This window comes from Lepidothrix coronata, unplaced genomic scaffold, assembly GCF_001604755.1.
Source record: "Lepidothrix coronata isolate B3197 unplaced genomic scaffold, Lepidothrix_coronata-1.0 Scaffold20, whole genome shotgun sequence".
NCBI lineage: Eukaryota > Metazoa > Chordata > Aves > Passeriformes > Pipridae > Lepidothrix > Lepidothrix coronata.
In genome coordinates, this window is record NW_016690200.1 from 7,813,023 (window position 1) to 7,827,540 (window position 14,518).

General features: G+C 47.5%; 1 protein-coding gene across 1 annotated transcript in view; it reads left to right on the forward strand.

Moving 5' to 3' along the window:
• The first annotated feature begins 10,787 nt into the window (after positions 1–10,787).
• Positions 10,788–14,518, forward strand: part of LRGUK (leucine rich repeats and guanylate kinase domain containing) — a 55,876-nt gene continuing 52,145 nt past the window's right edge. Inside the window, 3 exon segments of the mRNA XM_017807725.1 lie at positions 10,788–11,120; positions 13,394–13,501; positions 14,217–14,298. Of these exon segments, the coding sequence (XP_017663214.1) occupies positions 10,938–11,120; positions 13,394–13,501; positions 14,217–14,298 (373 nt within the window). The 5' untranslated portion in view covers positions 10,788–10,937.

A 14,518-nucleotide genomic window follows, 5' to 3' on the forward strand; every position in this document is an offset into this window, starting at 1 on the left:
GGCTCTTCTGCTCTGTCTGGTTTTTTTTTTTTGTAACAACTGTGGGTTTGTGGTGATTAAAAGGTTCCTTTCCAGGTCCGAATTCATGGTGTTCTCCAAGGTTCCATCAGCGTGGAAATGATACAAATCATTCAGTCCAGTCCTCAAGAAGCTTCTCAACATCCATGAATTCAGGCTGAGCTCCTGTGGCCTCATGTCAGATTTTTTATTCCTGAGTTCAGACTGAGCTGCTGTGGCCTAATGTTGGACTGGGTTTTATTCCTAAGTGCAGACTGGGTTTTATTCCTAAATTCAGACTGAGCTGCTGTGGCCTAATTCAGACTGAGTTTTATTCCTGAATTCAATCTGGGTTTTATTCCTGAATTCAGACTGAGCTTCTGTGGCCTCATGTCAGACTGGGTTTTATTCCTAAATTCAGATTGGGTTTTACTCCTGAATTCAGACTGAGCTGCTGTAGCCTAATTCAAACTGGGTTTTATTCCTAAATTCAGACTGGGTTTTACTCCTGAATACAGACTGAGCTGCTGCTGTGGCCTCATGTCAGACTGGGTTTTACTCCTAAATTCAGACTGGGTTTTACTCCTGAATTCAGACTGAGCTGCTGTGGCCTAATTCAGACTGGGTTTTATTTATTTTATGAGGAAAAAATTCCCTTGGAAAGGGTCTGGGCTGTGTGTCGGTGTTTGTTTCAAATCTAACAGGAGAGGGAGTGGGGGTGGGAGGGAACATTTTGGGAACATTCCTGTTCCTGAAGGTGTTGCTGTGGGCAGAGCCAAGTTGTTCCTGTTAATAGTAAACAATTCCTCAGACACTCCGCTGCTGATCCGCTCCCAGTGTCCACACACCCCCCCAAACATCCATCTGGAGCCACTCTTGGGGGCCTTCTTGAAGAAGAAGGTGGTGCTGACACACCCGAGGGTCTGAGGAGGTGTTTGGAAAGTCCCCTGAGCGCACAATGTGTCCCCCAGGTGCCTGTGTGATCCTGTTCCCTCCACACAGCAGCCACCACCCATTTGGGTCTCATGGATGTCCCTCATGTCCCTCATGGTCTTGGGCACATTTGGCAGGCTCTGGCTGTCCTGGATTTATCAGTTCTTATGGGTGGAACAGAAGCACAAGTGTCCTGAGAGCACCAACCCTTGGGAAACTTTCTGCCACTGCCCTGCCAGCATTTACTTTTCCTTTCCTCAGCACCTTGTTGCCTGGGAACTGTTTCCCCATCCCAACCTGTGGAACTCGGTCACACAGATGGGGGATTTAGAACACATTCCCAGTGGAGGATGGTTTTCCAGAGGGAACAAACCACATGAGGGTGTTGCAAACTCTGCACTGACCCAAGAACCCCCTTTGTCTTGGATCTGAGCTTCTGTCCCCACTTCTGTCCTGAAGGGACCCAATCCTCAGTGTGGGACCTTCCTACAGAACCACAGAGAACATTTCTGGTTCTACCTCCAGCTCTGGGAACAACAGCAGGAGGATGTGGAGCTGCTGGAGAGAGTCCAGAGGAGGCCCTGGAGCTGCTCCCAGGGCTGGAGCCCCTCTGCTCTGGAGCCAGGCTGGGAGAGCTGGGAATATTCACCTGGGAGAAGAGAAGGCTCCAAGGAGAGCTGAGAGCCCCTTGCAGGGCCTNTGCTCTGGAGCCAGGCTGGGAGAGCTGGGAATATTCACCTGGAGAAGAGAAGGCTCCAAGGAGAGCTGAGAGCCCCTTGCAGGGCCTAAAGGGGCTCCAGGAGAGCTGGAGAGGGACTGGGGACAAGGCCTGGAGGGACAGGACACAGGGAATGACTTCCCAGTGCCAGAGGGCAGGGTTAGGTGGGATATTGGGAAGGAATTCCTGGCTGGGAGGGTGGAGAGGGGCTGGAATGGAATTCCCAGAGAGGCTGTGGCTGCCCCTGGATCCCTGGGAGTGTCCAAGGCCAGGTTGGATGGGGCTTGGAGCAACCACAGATGGTGGAAGGTACCCATGGCAGGGGAGTTGGAACAAGATGGTCTCTAAGGTCCCTTCCAACCCAAACCATTCCATGATTCCATGATTCTGTTCCCTGCACGAGTCCTTGCCTAGGAGTGCTTTTGCTGTCCTGACATGACCCTGCAGGACGTCCTGGAGATTTTGGGTCGTAAATCCATGTGAAACACTTGTCGCCGTGCCAAGGCTCAGAGAGCAGTTATGACATGGAAGTGCTCCTTTGGTGCTTCAAGAGACAAGGAAACACTCCTCCACCCCACAAACCGGAATATTTTCGGGGGGGGCTGTAAAAGTTCATGAGGGTTTCACAATTTCCCCTTTACAGCCTCATAATCTTTATGGGGTTTTAGTTATCCCGTGGTTTTGAAGCCTCCACCAGACACAACAGCAGAAGTGGAAGGTGAAGCAAATTGCTGTGATTCATGATTGTCAGTCACCAGCTCATCCTCTCCTGGGGGTCTCCTCCCTCCATATCCTCTGGATTAAGGATGATATAAACCTGCCTGACTGGCATGGATAGATAGAATAGATAGGGATGGATGGATGGAGGGAGGGAGGGATGGATGGAGGGATGGATGGATGGAGAAGCCCTCCAGGGATATCATGGTGTGGATCCCCCCAACCTCATCCTGTGCCCTCCATTCAGAGACAGCTCCACCTGGAACAGTTTCCTGAGCCTCTTTCTGCCTTTTGTTGGCTGTGTTTTATTTTATTCACGTGGGTCGTAATTGCAAATCCCATTTGGAATGTGGTGATGGCAGTAAAGGGGAGGGCACTCAGACAGGGAGAGGTGCCAAGAGGAAATTAGCATTGCAGGAATGTCGTTTCTACAGCTCACAGACAAGCTGGAAGCTTTTTTTCGTGAGGGAAAGGGTCATTTGATGGAGCTGAGACTTGGAGAAGTCACCCAAATGTCGATTCTGTTGCTCATAGACGAGCAGGGAGATTTTTGGGGTGAAAAGAGAATCATTTTACTCAGCTGAGGTGTGGAAAAGTCACTCAAATGGCTACTTGTACTCTAATCCTTAGTCCTGGGGGTTAATTCCCGTTGGGGCACACAAGCCCTGTCCATCCCTGCAGACCCTGCAGGCCACAAAGCTGCCCGTGCTCGGATCTCAGGAATTTATTACCCAAGGATTCATCCCACCACACTTGAAATTCCCGCAGGAATCCTATCCCAGTAGCAACTGGAGCCTGGGGCGAGGCCAAGTGGCCTCACCGTGTGTGGGCAGAGCAGGGGAGGTTCTGCCCTGAGGGGTTTTGTGCTCCAACATCCATGAGGGATGAGAAACTCCAAAGGAAGGTGCAGGGAAGTCAAATATTGCTCTCCAGGCCCCCATCCCTGGTGTATTCACCCCGTTCTTTCATTACAGGGCAAAACCACGTTGTCAATCCGAGCCGTGCCCCGCAGATCACGTTCGAGCTTTCGCATCGAACGGGGGGGAAACGTGCTCAGAAATGAGGCATTTTACTTCATTTTCCCTTCTTTCCTTTGCTGATTGGATCTAACAAGTGGGCCAGGAGCGGGGGGGGGAAAAAACTAAAAAAATGAAGTGGCTGCAGCCAGCATGTAATAATTAAATTTGCTCTTGGATGACCCGTGTGAAAACCATCAGCAGCGATTTATTGGGAAGTTCGTTGCACCGCTGTTCATTATTTACTCTGTTAAGCTCAGGCACGGCGGCAATCAGGGGAGAAAATTGGACTGTTAGGGCCTTGGACTTCGGTGTTTGTCATTTCCTCTGCTGAGCTGCAGCGTGAAATGTGTGTTTTTTGCACAGACAAATCCCCCCTCGGGCTGCTGCAGCTCCTCTGAGGGCACTCGGGCACCATGGGAGAGGTGAAAACGGGGATAGGGGGAAGGAGGGAAAAACACGAAGCAGCCTGGATGCTGCCCCTGGTGCTGAGCGTTTCCAAAGGCCTCTGGTGGCTGAAATTAGTGTCGTGGTTGTTTTTCATGCCTCTGTCCCCCAGCTGAGGCAGAGCTGCTGCTCTTGCTCCTGACTAAGTCCCCTCCATCGCTGGGCTCTGACAAGCGCGGGGAGGCCCAGCCTAAATTGGGTAGTACAGGCACTAAAGGGGGAGACCTGGGCCTAAGAAGGTCTGGGCACAGGCACGGGGCAGTGCCCATCCCTGTGCTGGGCACTGGGGAGGCCTCCCCTGGAATCCTGGGGGCAGTTCTGGGCCCCTCCAGAGGGGCTGGAGCGTGTGCAGGGAAGGGAAGGGAGCTGGGAAGGGGCTGGAGAATTCCTGAGGGAGCTGGGGGGGCTCAACCTGGAGAAAAGAGGGATCGGGGGGACCTTCTGGCTCTGCAAGTCCCTGACAGGAGGGGGGAGCCGGGGGGTTGGGGGGGAATCTGGCTCTGCTCCCAGGGAACAAGGGACAGAAGGAGAGGGAACGGCATCCAGCTGTGCCAGGGGAGGGTCAGGCTGGACATCAGGAGGAGTTTCCTCATGGAAAGGGTGGTCAGGCCTTGGCAGGGGCTGCCCAGGGAGGTTTGGAGTCCCCACCCCTGGAGGTGCCCGAGGAAGGCCTGGCCATGGCACTCAGTGCTCTGGGCTGGGGGACAAGGTGGGCATCGGGCACAGGGTGGATCCATGGGCTGGGAGGGCTTTTCCAACCTCAGTGATCCTGGGATTCTGGGATTTTATGATTCTCTGAACCATGGAGAGTGGAAAGTGGTCTTTGTACTTTGAGGGTTTCACCTAAAACTGCTTATTTTCCAACCTGCAACATTTCCACAACTTGAGTTCCCTGAATCCCGTTCGCCACCTTCCTAAGGGGAAAACAGGACAGGACAAGAGGGAACGGCCTCAAGCTGTGCCAAGGAAGGGTCAGGCTGGCCATGAGGAGGAATTTCTCCATGGAAAGGGTGGTCAGGCACTGGAAGGGGCTGCCCAGGGTGGGTGGTGGAGTCCCCACCCCTGGAGGGATTTTAAATCCCTGTGGATGTGGCACTTGGGGTGACCTCGGCAGCGCTGGCTTAACAGTTGGACTCCATGATCTTACAGGGCTTTTTCCAACCTAAACATCTCTGTGATGCCCCAAGCCTCTCTTGACCCCCTCATCCAAGGTTTTTAAGCCCCTTGCTTTGCTCCTGCAGGTGCTGTGACACACACACTCCTCCCACACAACTCCCCAAGGAAAAGCTCAGGGAGCTTCAGCAAGAAACACGAGAAGATTCAGGGGAAAGGAGCAAACCCAACCCATTGGCTGCAGGATTTAAGGAGCTTGGATGTGCTCCCAGCAGGTTGAACACCAGGAACACAGCCCTGGGAATAAGCTGAAGGGAAGGTGTCAAATAAACTCTCACCTCTGCCCCACCACCATGAAAATTAGACACGCAGAGCTGGGTTAAATGTGATTTAAGCTTGATTTACACCTCATTTATCTTCCTCCTCAGGAGAACCAAGGCAGCATTTGGGGTTTCCCCTTCCTCCCCACACCCAGCTGGGTCCTTTTATTGCTTCTTGGTGAGTCACCAAGTGAGTTTGTGTGGGAGTTTTACGGGAGCAGTGCCAGGGCTGCCCATAAATCTGCTTTGCACGAGGCACATATTCAGGAGCTGATTGTTTTTATAATTGAATAGTAAATCAATGTATTTAAGGCCAGTTTGCTGTTAACACTCCTCTGAGTATGAAATGCTCCCTCTGTCAATAGAGGGGAGGCTTTATTAGGATAATAAGTGCTTGATTTAGAGCCTCACTTCTGGATTTCAGGGTTATTTTTAATGGCCACTTTGGTGTTTGCTGTTCCAGAGCCAGGAGAATTTCCAGGAGAATTTGGGGAACATTCCACGCCACAGCCAAGCACTGTTTGAACTGTGCCATGAGACCAAACATTTGGGTGAACTTTTCACCCTCTGTGCTGCATCAGCCCCTTCACCAATGACAAGAACAACAGATTAATGAGTTCATTAGTTCATTAATGAATTCCTTAGCACAGCTGGAGTCGCTTCTCACCTGCCTGTGCTGCTCCATCCCCTTCTTTAAGCTTTTACCTTGAGAAAGTGAGAGCAGTGGGGGCTCTTTTAGACACATTTTTGGGGCTGAGTCCACCTCAAACCACTGAACTTCACTGATCCAAGCTGGCCATGGGGTGGGCTGCCCTTTCTCCCACCCTCTTGGATACCAGCCATCCTCCTCCTCCTGACTGAACGTTGACCTAAAAGGTTTATCCCTCCTTGGTGCATCCAGAAATCCTCCTTTTCCCAGGAAGAGCAGGAATGTGTCATGCGAGGCTGGGAATAACTGAGCTGGTGCTCATGAATCACTCAGAAGAGCAGCCTGGGCTGCTCTGAAAGTCCCTCGTGTGCAGGATTAGCTCTTTCCAGCTCCTCCAACATTCCTGGCCAACCTTATTTTCCAGGAGTGACCATAGGAACAAGAAATAAGAAAACCAAGGGGATATGGTAACATTTTGGGGGGTGTGAACACCAAAATCTGCCGGGAAATGGTGCCCATTAAGACCATGGAGAAGCCAGGGCTAAAACTGGGAGCACGGGGGGTGGAAGACAAGGAGAGGGAGGTGCACAAATCATTGAGAAAGCTTAAAACCCAACGTGGATCTTGGAGGGAGATGGACAGACAGATTTCAGCCCCTTGGGATGGCCTTGCTTAGGAATTTATAGAGGAAAAAAAGAAGAGAACATATCCCAGGTAATCCCTGGCTGGATGTGCTGTGCTGGACCACTGGAAGGAGGAGGTCCGAGGTGACGTTTCCCAACTATTTTCTGGGTCCCCCAAAATTCCCGTTGCCACAGAGGCCTTTTTTCTTTCTGCTTCTCTTTTTGACGGCCCCCGTTCAGGAACAATCTGTCTCTGGCCCCAAATCCATAAGGCTGATTTCCTTCCAGTTGCCATCCCTGTTGGAGAGGGGTCTCCAAGGAGCCATTTCATCCCGGAGCGCGCCAGCCAAGCCAAACAGACGGGGTGGGGAGGGGAGGACAGGGAGGGAGGAAAAGTGCATTTCTGAGCTTTTAATAATCCCTTCTCCTGCCTGAATCCCAGTGGAAGGGCGGGCATTTTCCAGATGGTAGCAAATAAACTCTGGGAGGCTTCCACGCTGAGAACTCATTAGCCCGGCTGGCCCTGCTCCAAGCTCCGTGGCAGTCCATGTAAACCTCAGTTGGAGCTGCCCTTTCCCTGTCATCTGTTCCCAGGAAACCTCCAGCCCTGTCTCACAAGGACAAGCTGCCCGGGGAGATGTTAATTCGATTACGTGCGTGGCCTTTGCCTCTCGGAGGGATCGGGAGCTCGGGGAAGCGTCTTCCCAAAAAACCTGCTGCGTGTGAATCCGAAGCTTCTCAGCTGCCTTCCCGACACCATGTGGAGCTGGGGAGGTGGGAGGTGTTTGTCTGGCTGCCCAGGTTGCAAAGGCACAGCACTGGACAGGACGAAAATGTAGGTATTATATATTATATATATTATATGTCCATTTGTGGGATTTAAGCCCAGCCACAACCTGGGCTGTGCCAGGTTAAATCTGCTCTTGGTGGCTGTCACTGCCACCTACCACAGATGGCACGGCCTCCAGAGCAACCACGAGGGTCCAAGTCACCACCTTCTGCCCTGAGTGACAGAAAAGCCACAGGAGCAGCACCAGGTCCTGCCAGGGTCCTCATCCCTGTGTGGCTGCAAGTCGTCAGGCTCAGCCAAAGCTGTGATGTTGAATAAAGGTTGTTTTTTTTTTTCCTCTCTAAAACCTCACAGATTTTCCATATCACCAAGTTTTCCAGGCTGGCAGAGTTCTCAAACCCCTCTGAAAAGCTCCAGCTAAAAGGCTGATGTTTCCACAACTCCCCTGGGTGAAAAGCGTCCCGCCTCCTGCGGGCTTGACCCAATCGCCCCGTGTTTTAAAATGTGGGAAGCAGCATAAGGAAACCCCACCGTGGCACAGTCAGGGGCGTGGTGGGGCCAGGCAGCACTTTTTGGGATGTCAGGATGACACGTGGTGACCAACAGCCACATCCTGTGGTCCCAGGGAGCCCCAGCACTGGAGGGAAGCAGGGGATGGATGACAACCCTGCAGCGAGGGAGCGCAGGGTTCCCCTCAGAAAGTGGCTTTCTCTGTTTGCAGAAGATGAAATCTGCTGATGGAGAGTACAAAACACGTGGATTTGGGAAGGAGAATATCCCAAATAACATGAAAGCTTGGAACAGCCACGGCAGCACAGTAGGGAGCTGCCCTGACCGGGGAGCCTGCTTGGCCTCATAGCTCTGCCGAGTCAGGAATTGTTCTCCTGGGTCACAACAAATCCCAAAACATACTCCCAGATAGGATCCCTCCTTCCCTTTCAGGATCTTCTGTCTTTCCCTGAGCTTTCCAACCTTTCCTTTTGCTGCCCATCCCTAAGTAGAATCCTGGACACGTAGCTGGAGAAGAGCCTTGTGTGCCCAGGCTGTGGGAGGAGGGACGGGGTGCTTAGTTAGGAATAAATCCCAGGAAGGGTTTTAACATTTATGGCCAGTGAGGTAATGAAGGAAGGTCAGCTGGGGGAGCTCGATTGCAGTTCTCATAATGTTTCCCTGAAGCACACAGATAAAAGTCAATGGGTGACGTCCATTAGGGAGCTTTTATATCTTTTTTTGTTGGTTTTTTTTTTCAGCAATAGCCACCTCGTTCGGAGATGGGCGTCACTTTGTGAGCACGGAGAAGGCAATTATGTGATGTTTAAACCCAGAATTACAGTACTCAAGGCTCACATGACTGTCACAACCCATACTGGAGATCCACTGTCCCCAACCTTAAATTGTTTTATCATATGGAGCAACGCTCTTCCTGGGTTTATCTCTGCATTTGGAGACATCCTGACCCATCTTCTCCTCCTCCCCTCCTTTATTTTCTGCCTTTACCTTCTCATTTTACCCCGTCCATGATAGACTCAAAAACTCAAATGCCTTTAGCATCTTTACTTCAGACTTCTATTAAGAGCAGACTGATGTCTGCAAGATATTTGTGATAAATAAAACCAGGATAACAGGCAAAAAGATCTCAAAAAGCTGTCATTTTACTTCTCTCCCTCTGTGACAGTCTCATCTCTTATTATTTCCCAAATATTTCTGTCAAAATGATAATATAGATTTTTTTTTTCTCCCCCACCAGTTCTGAAATTGTACTTTTTTTCCCAAGGAAACACATTCCTTCCTCCTTTGAAAGCGCCCCAGGCCCTCACTCCTGCAGATGGCTGTGATTCCCAGTGTAAATGATGGATGGCACCGGTCCTCCCAGCCAAAAAAAAAAAAGGGAAACCAAGGTAATGGTGCCCTGGAGATTATTTGATTATCGAAGGAGTTAATAATTGTCATTGTTAAGGGTATAGAAATTCGGCAGAAAATAACCCCCTTTGATTTCCAGCTGATTCTCAGAGATCGGAATTAATTTCTGATTGTAAAATTATGAAATTAATTCAGCACTAGAAGTCTGGTCAGGTCTGAGAAAAACTTGTGGAATCACAAATAGCACGATTTATAATCTTATAAGTGTTAACAAAACGTGTGGATGTGGCACTTGGGGATGTGGTTTAGTGGTGGCCTTGATGGTTATTGATTACTGGTTGGACTCAGTGATTTTGGAGGTGTTTTCCAATGTAAATGATTCCATAATTTTATGATACTGTAGGTAGGTCTGGCCAAGTTCAATAAGAACTTTTGGGACCCGGAGTCACAAATAATACGATTTATTGGAGCAACAGGAAGGCGGGTTCAGGATTGCCAGTGATAAATGATAAATTTTAGATGCACTAATGACAGTGTACTGATAATACGTGTTTTGACAGAAAATATAGAAACAGAGATCTATTAGTGCTAAATATATAAATATATCTATAAATTTAATGTTCCTGGGGTTGCTCCAGTGCGTTGGAGGCACAAAGCTCCCTTCAAGGAAGGAGGAAAGACATGGAGGTCAACAGATTCCAGAACAGAAGAGGTGTTCTCCCCTTCAAATTTTTGCCCTGAAATCCTTATTTTATCCCATTTTTGGCCCTTCCCAATGTAATGGAACAATCACAGGTGGGATTTTGGTGACTGTGGTCATACATGGAGGGCGTCGTGTCCTCTCTTCATTTTAATCCTTAGGGATTAAATTTAGATTTAAACCCCTCAAATATGACCCCTTGAAATATGAGGGTCTCAGTTACTTTATAGTTGACCATGTGGAATAAACAAAATGTGGAATAAACACTTTGTTCCCCCTGCAGGTATCAAGGCAGCAGTAAAGGCTCTGTGGCCTTTGCCAGAGGGCCTTGGTGAGCATCTTTATCTCCTTAAAGTGACAAAGTCACTTTATATCTATTTATATATTTATATATAAACAAGGTTTGTTTTATATATAGATATATAAAATATATGATATTTTATGATATATGATATGATATATGATATTTTATATATAACTAGAATATCATCATCATCATCTAACTAGAATATAAAGATATAATATAAAGATATAATATTTTATATTATACAAATAACTATTTTATATTGTATAAAATATTTTATATTTTATATAAATATATAAATATATCTTATATTATAAAATATCTATTTTTATATAATAAAAACATCTCATATTTTATACAAACATTATATATATTAAAATATATTTTATATATATATAATGTGTATATATATATATAAAACCCCAAGGTTTGTTCTGCACTGTGAAGGGGAGAGGGGAGTGAGGCCAATGGCCGCCTCAGGGAGACGGACTACAACTCCCAAGATGCTCCGCGGCCCGGCGGACACTGCGAGGGCGCGCCGCGCTCCGAACTACAACTCCCATGGTGCACCGCTGCACGCTCTGCGTTTCTATTGGCTGGTTGGGCGGTCGGTGCTCATCCCCTGAGGGGGAGCGGCCCTTCCCCGTCTCCATGGCAACGAGACAGTAAACAAGATGGCGGCGCCCGAGCCTGAGTAGGGTCGGGACCGATAGCGCGGCCCCTCCGCCCCCTCTTTTCTTATCACGGCTCATGGCGGGAGGCGAGGAGAACGGCCGAGACGGCAGCTGCGAGGAGCGTCTTACCCCTTCTCGTGAGCCCCCGCAGCAGCTCGCTCAGGGGCGCCCCGAGGAGCAGCCCCAGCTCCGCTCGCCTGGCCAGGAGGACCACGAGGAGGAGGAGGGCGAAGGGGAAGAGGAGTCACAGCGCTCAGAGGTTCAGCTCAGGGCTGCCCAACTGTCTGGGGAGGGGGGTGCTCGTGAGGGGACAGCCCTTTCCCTCCTCATCCCTCGATGGAGATTTGAGGGAAAGAAAGGGGAATGAGTGGATTGTGTTCTCTCGCCTCTCATTTCTACCTTTTTTAGGGTCTCATGGTGTCCAAGGTATTCCTGGATTGCCCCCCTCTTTCTTTCATAGAATCATTTAGATTGGAAAAGACTTCTAAAATAATCCAGTTCTAACCATTAACCCAGCATTGCCAAGTCCCCTTGGTATACAAAGATTAAGGATAAGCTGGCACATGTATGGCCAAATTAACACCCTTTTTCTGTTCAAATTCCCAGCCCTGAAATTCAGTCAGCCTCTGGACCCAAGTGAATTTTTAATCCCTCCTCTGCTGGGCTCTAAATGCCCACAGCAACATCATATTTCACCTATAAATATATGATAAATGCTTCTCTTCTTCCCACTGCTGTAACGTGGAGGTGCTGTAATTTAGATGATCACATTATTTATCTTGAATTTAGAGGATCACGTTACTTATCTTGGTCCCTGGATTAGCAATTGTTGTGGGGCTCCTCCAGGCTTTTAGGAATTTCAAAAGCCATTGGCTTGTTTTCTCATTAAACCTGCACAGAGGCTCCTCAGTGCCAGCTGTCAAAATGCCTTTTTGGCAAACATTTCTCTCCCAGGAGCAGCACTGGCTGCTCATGCTGGACTCATTTATAAGGCTTCCATAATATGCATATTGGGGTGCAACACTGGGGTTCTGTTGGTGCTGATTTGGTGGGATGTTAATGGGAATTTTGTGGCTCAACATCTCTAGGAATGGGGCCTGTGTAGAGCTCTGTTTAAACCAGGAGGTAAAAAAGTAAAAATCCCCACAGAAAACCTGCTGAACCTTTTTAAATGTATAGAACTGGCACATTACATGTTTCTATTTAACTTTTTTGGGGGCTGTATTCCTCATTTTTCCTGTGTTTTAGTGCCTTAGGATGCTCAGCCTCTCTGGGAGTGGGGCCTGTGTAGAGCTGTGTGTTTAACCCATGAGGTAAAAAAGTAAAAATCCCCACAGAAAACCTGCTGGAACTTTTAAAATTTATAGAGCTAGTATGGAATGTTTCTATTTAAGTCTTTTTGGCTGTATGCCTCATTTTTCCTGGTTTTTAGTGCCTTGGGATACTCAGCCTCTCTGGGAATGGGGCCTTTGTGGAGCTCTGTGTTTAACCCATGAGGTAAAAAAGTAAAAATCCCCACAGAAAACCTGCTGGATCTTTTTAAATGTATAGAACTGATAAATAGCATGTTTTTATTTAAATTTTTGGGGGCTGTCTTGCTCACTTTTCCTGGTTTTTAGAGCCTTGGGATGCTCAACATCTCTGGGAGTGGGGCCTATGTGGAGCTGTGTGTTTAAAGCAGGGGTAAAAAAATAAAAATCCCCACAGAAAACCTACTGGACCTTTTTAAATGTATAGAACTGGTATATGCCATGTTTCTATTTAAGTTTTTTTGGGGCTGTATTCCTCATTTTTCCTGGTTTTTAGTGCCTCAGGATACTCAACATCTCAGGGAGTGGGGCCTATGTAGAGCTGTGTGTTTAACCCATGAAGTAAAAAAGTAAAAATCCCCACAGAAAACCTGCTGGACCTTTTCAAATGTATAGAACTGATAAATAGCTTGTTTTTATTTAACTTTTTTGGGGTTGTATTCCTCATTTTTCCTGGTTTTTAGTGCCTCAGGATACTCAACATCTCAGGGAGTGGGGCCTATGTAGAGATGTGTGTTTAACCCATGAAGTAAAAAAGTAAAAATCCCCACAGAAAACCTGCTGGACCTTTTCAAATGTATAGAACTGATAAATAGCTTGTTTTTATTTAACTTTTTTGGGGTTGTATTCCTCATTTTTCCTGGTTTTTAGTGCCTCAGGATACTCAACATCTCAGGGAGTGGGGCCTATGTAGAGATGTGTGTTTAACCCATGAAGTAAAAAAGTAAAAATCCCCACAGAAAACCTGCTGGACCTTTTCAAATGTATAGAACTGATAAATAGCTTGTTTTTATTTAATTTTTTGGGGGTTGTATTCCTCATTTTTCCTGGTTTGTAGTGCCTCAGGGGTGTGGTGAAGTGCTGAAAGCAGCGTTCGATTGAGGATTTTATTAAACCCTGTTGCATCCCAGCAGCCCCCAAACTCTTCCAAGTGTGGAATTTCGCTCCATGGATCTCCCCTTAATCCATTCCTGTCCCTGCCCCCTTTCCTGGTGTTTTTTAGGGTCGGATTGAGGGAGTTTTGGATGAAGACACTGCAGCTGAGGGGCTCCACAGACTGGGCTGCTCAGCCCCTGGCCTTGAATACGTTTATCTCGATCTATTCCTCTCAGTAAGTACCAGCAAAAAAAAAAAAAATCAGTTTTAAGTCCTTCTCTGCTCACAAGTTTCCTCTTTCTACCAGCAAACAGTAAAAAAAAGTATCAAAAAAAATAAAATATCAAAAGGCAGATTTTTATCTCTCCCTGTCAGTGCTGTTTCATATTTGTGGTTTCAAACCCATTTTTTTTCTCTGGCAGAAGGTGTTAATCCATCCGATTTCTGCATTTTAAACATCACTTTCTACAAAATGGAGATTCTTAATTGACTGTAATTATCCCAAGACACAAGGTGGCTCCTGCTGGTGGGGTTGGTTTTTCCAGGTAGTAGCAACAGCAGGAAGATTTTTTTTTTTTTCCTTATCCTTCAGGTGGGAAAATGGATCTTCCTGTTTCAGTCAGCTGGAAGGAAAAAAAATAGAGGAACATGGAAAAATGGTGCACTGGAAAAATGTAAAAAATGGTGCATTCAGAAAGTTGAAATCTTTCATTAAAAAATTACTTGCTTCTGTATCATTTTCCATGCAGCCTTTGTTTCCCTGGCATTTTTCCTGGCTCCAGGTTTCTCTCTCCTGGTTGTTTCAAAGTTTCTTTTTTGACCTTTTCTCCCTTCATGGCTGGTGTAACATCACTTGGTGTAGATGTCATGTCTTCACTGTCTCCTGCTCCTGTGTTTGCTCAGGTTGCACAACTGCATCTTAAAAATCTCTTTATTTTCCTTTTTTCCAGGGTCGTGAGTTAAGGGACATCCAAATCCTCTGTGGATTCGTCCACCTGCAGAAACTGGACCTTTCCTACAATAAAATTAATGGTTTGTAGTAAATAACACCAGTAAATTCTTGGGTGGTGGAATCATCTCAGATGAGAAATTCACTGTACTGGGGGGGATTTTAGTAGCACAATATGTCCAGCAATGGCTGGATATATCCAGCAATATCCAAAATATCCAGCAATGGCTTGATCTTCTTCCCAAAATATTCAGCAATGGCTTAATCTTCCCAAAAATATCCAGCAATGGCTTGATCTTCTTC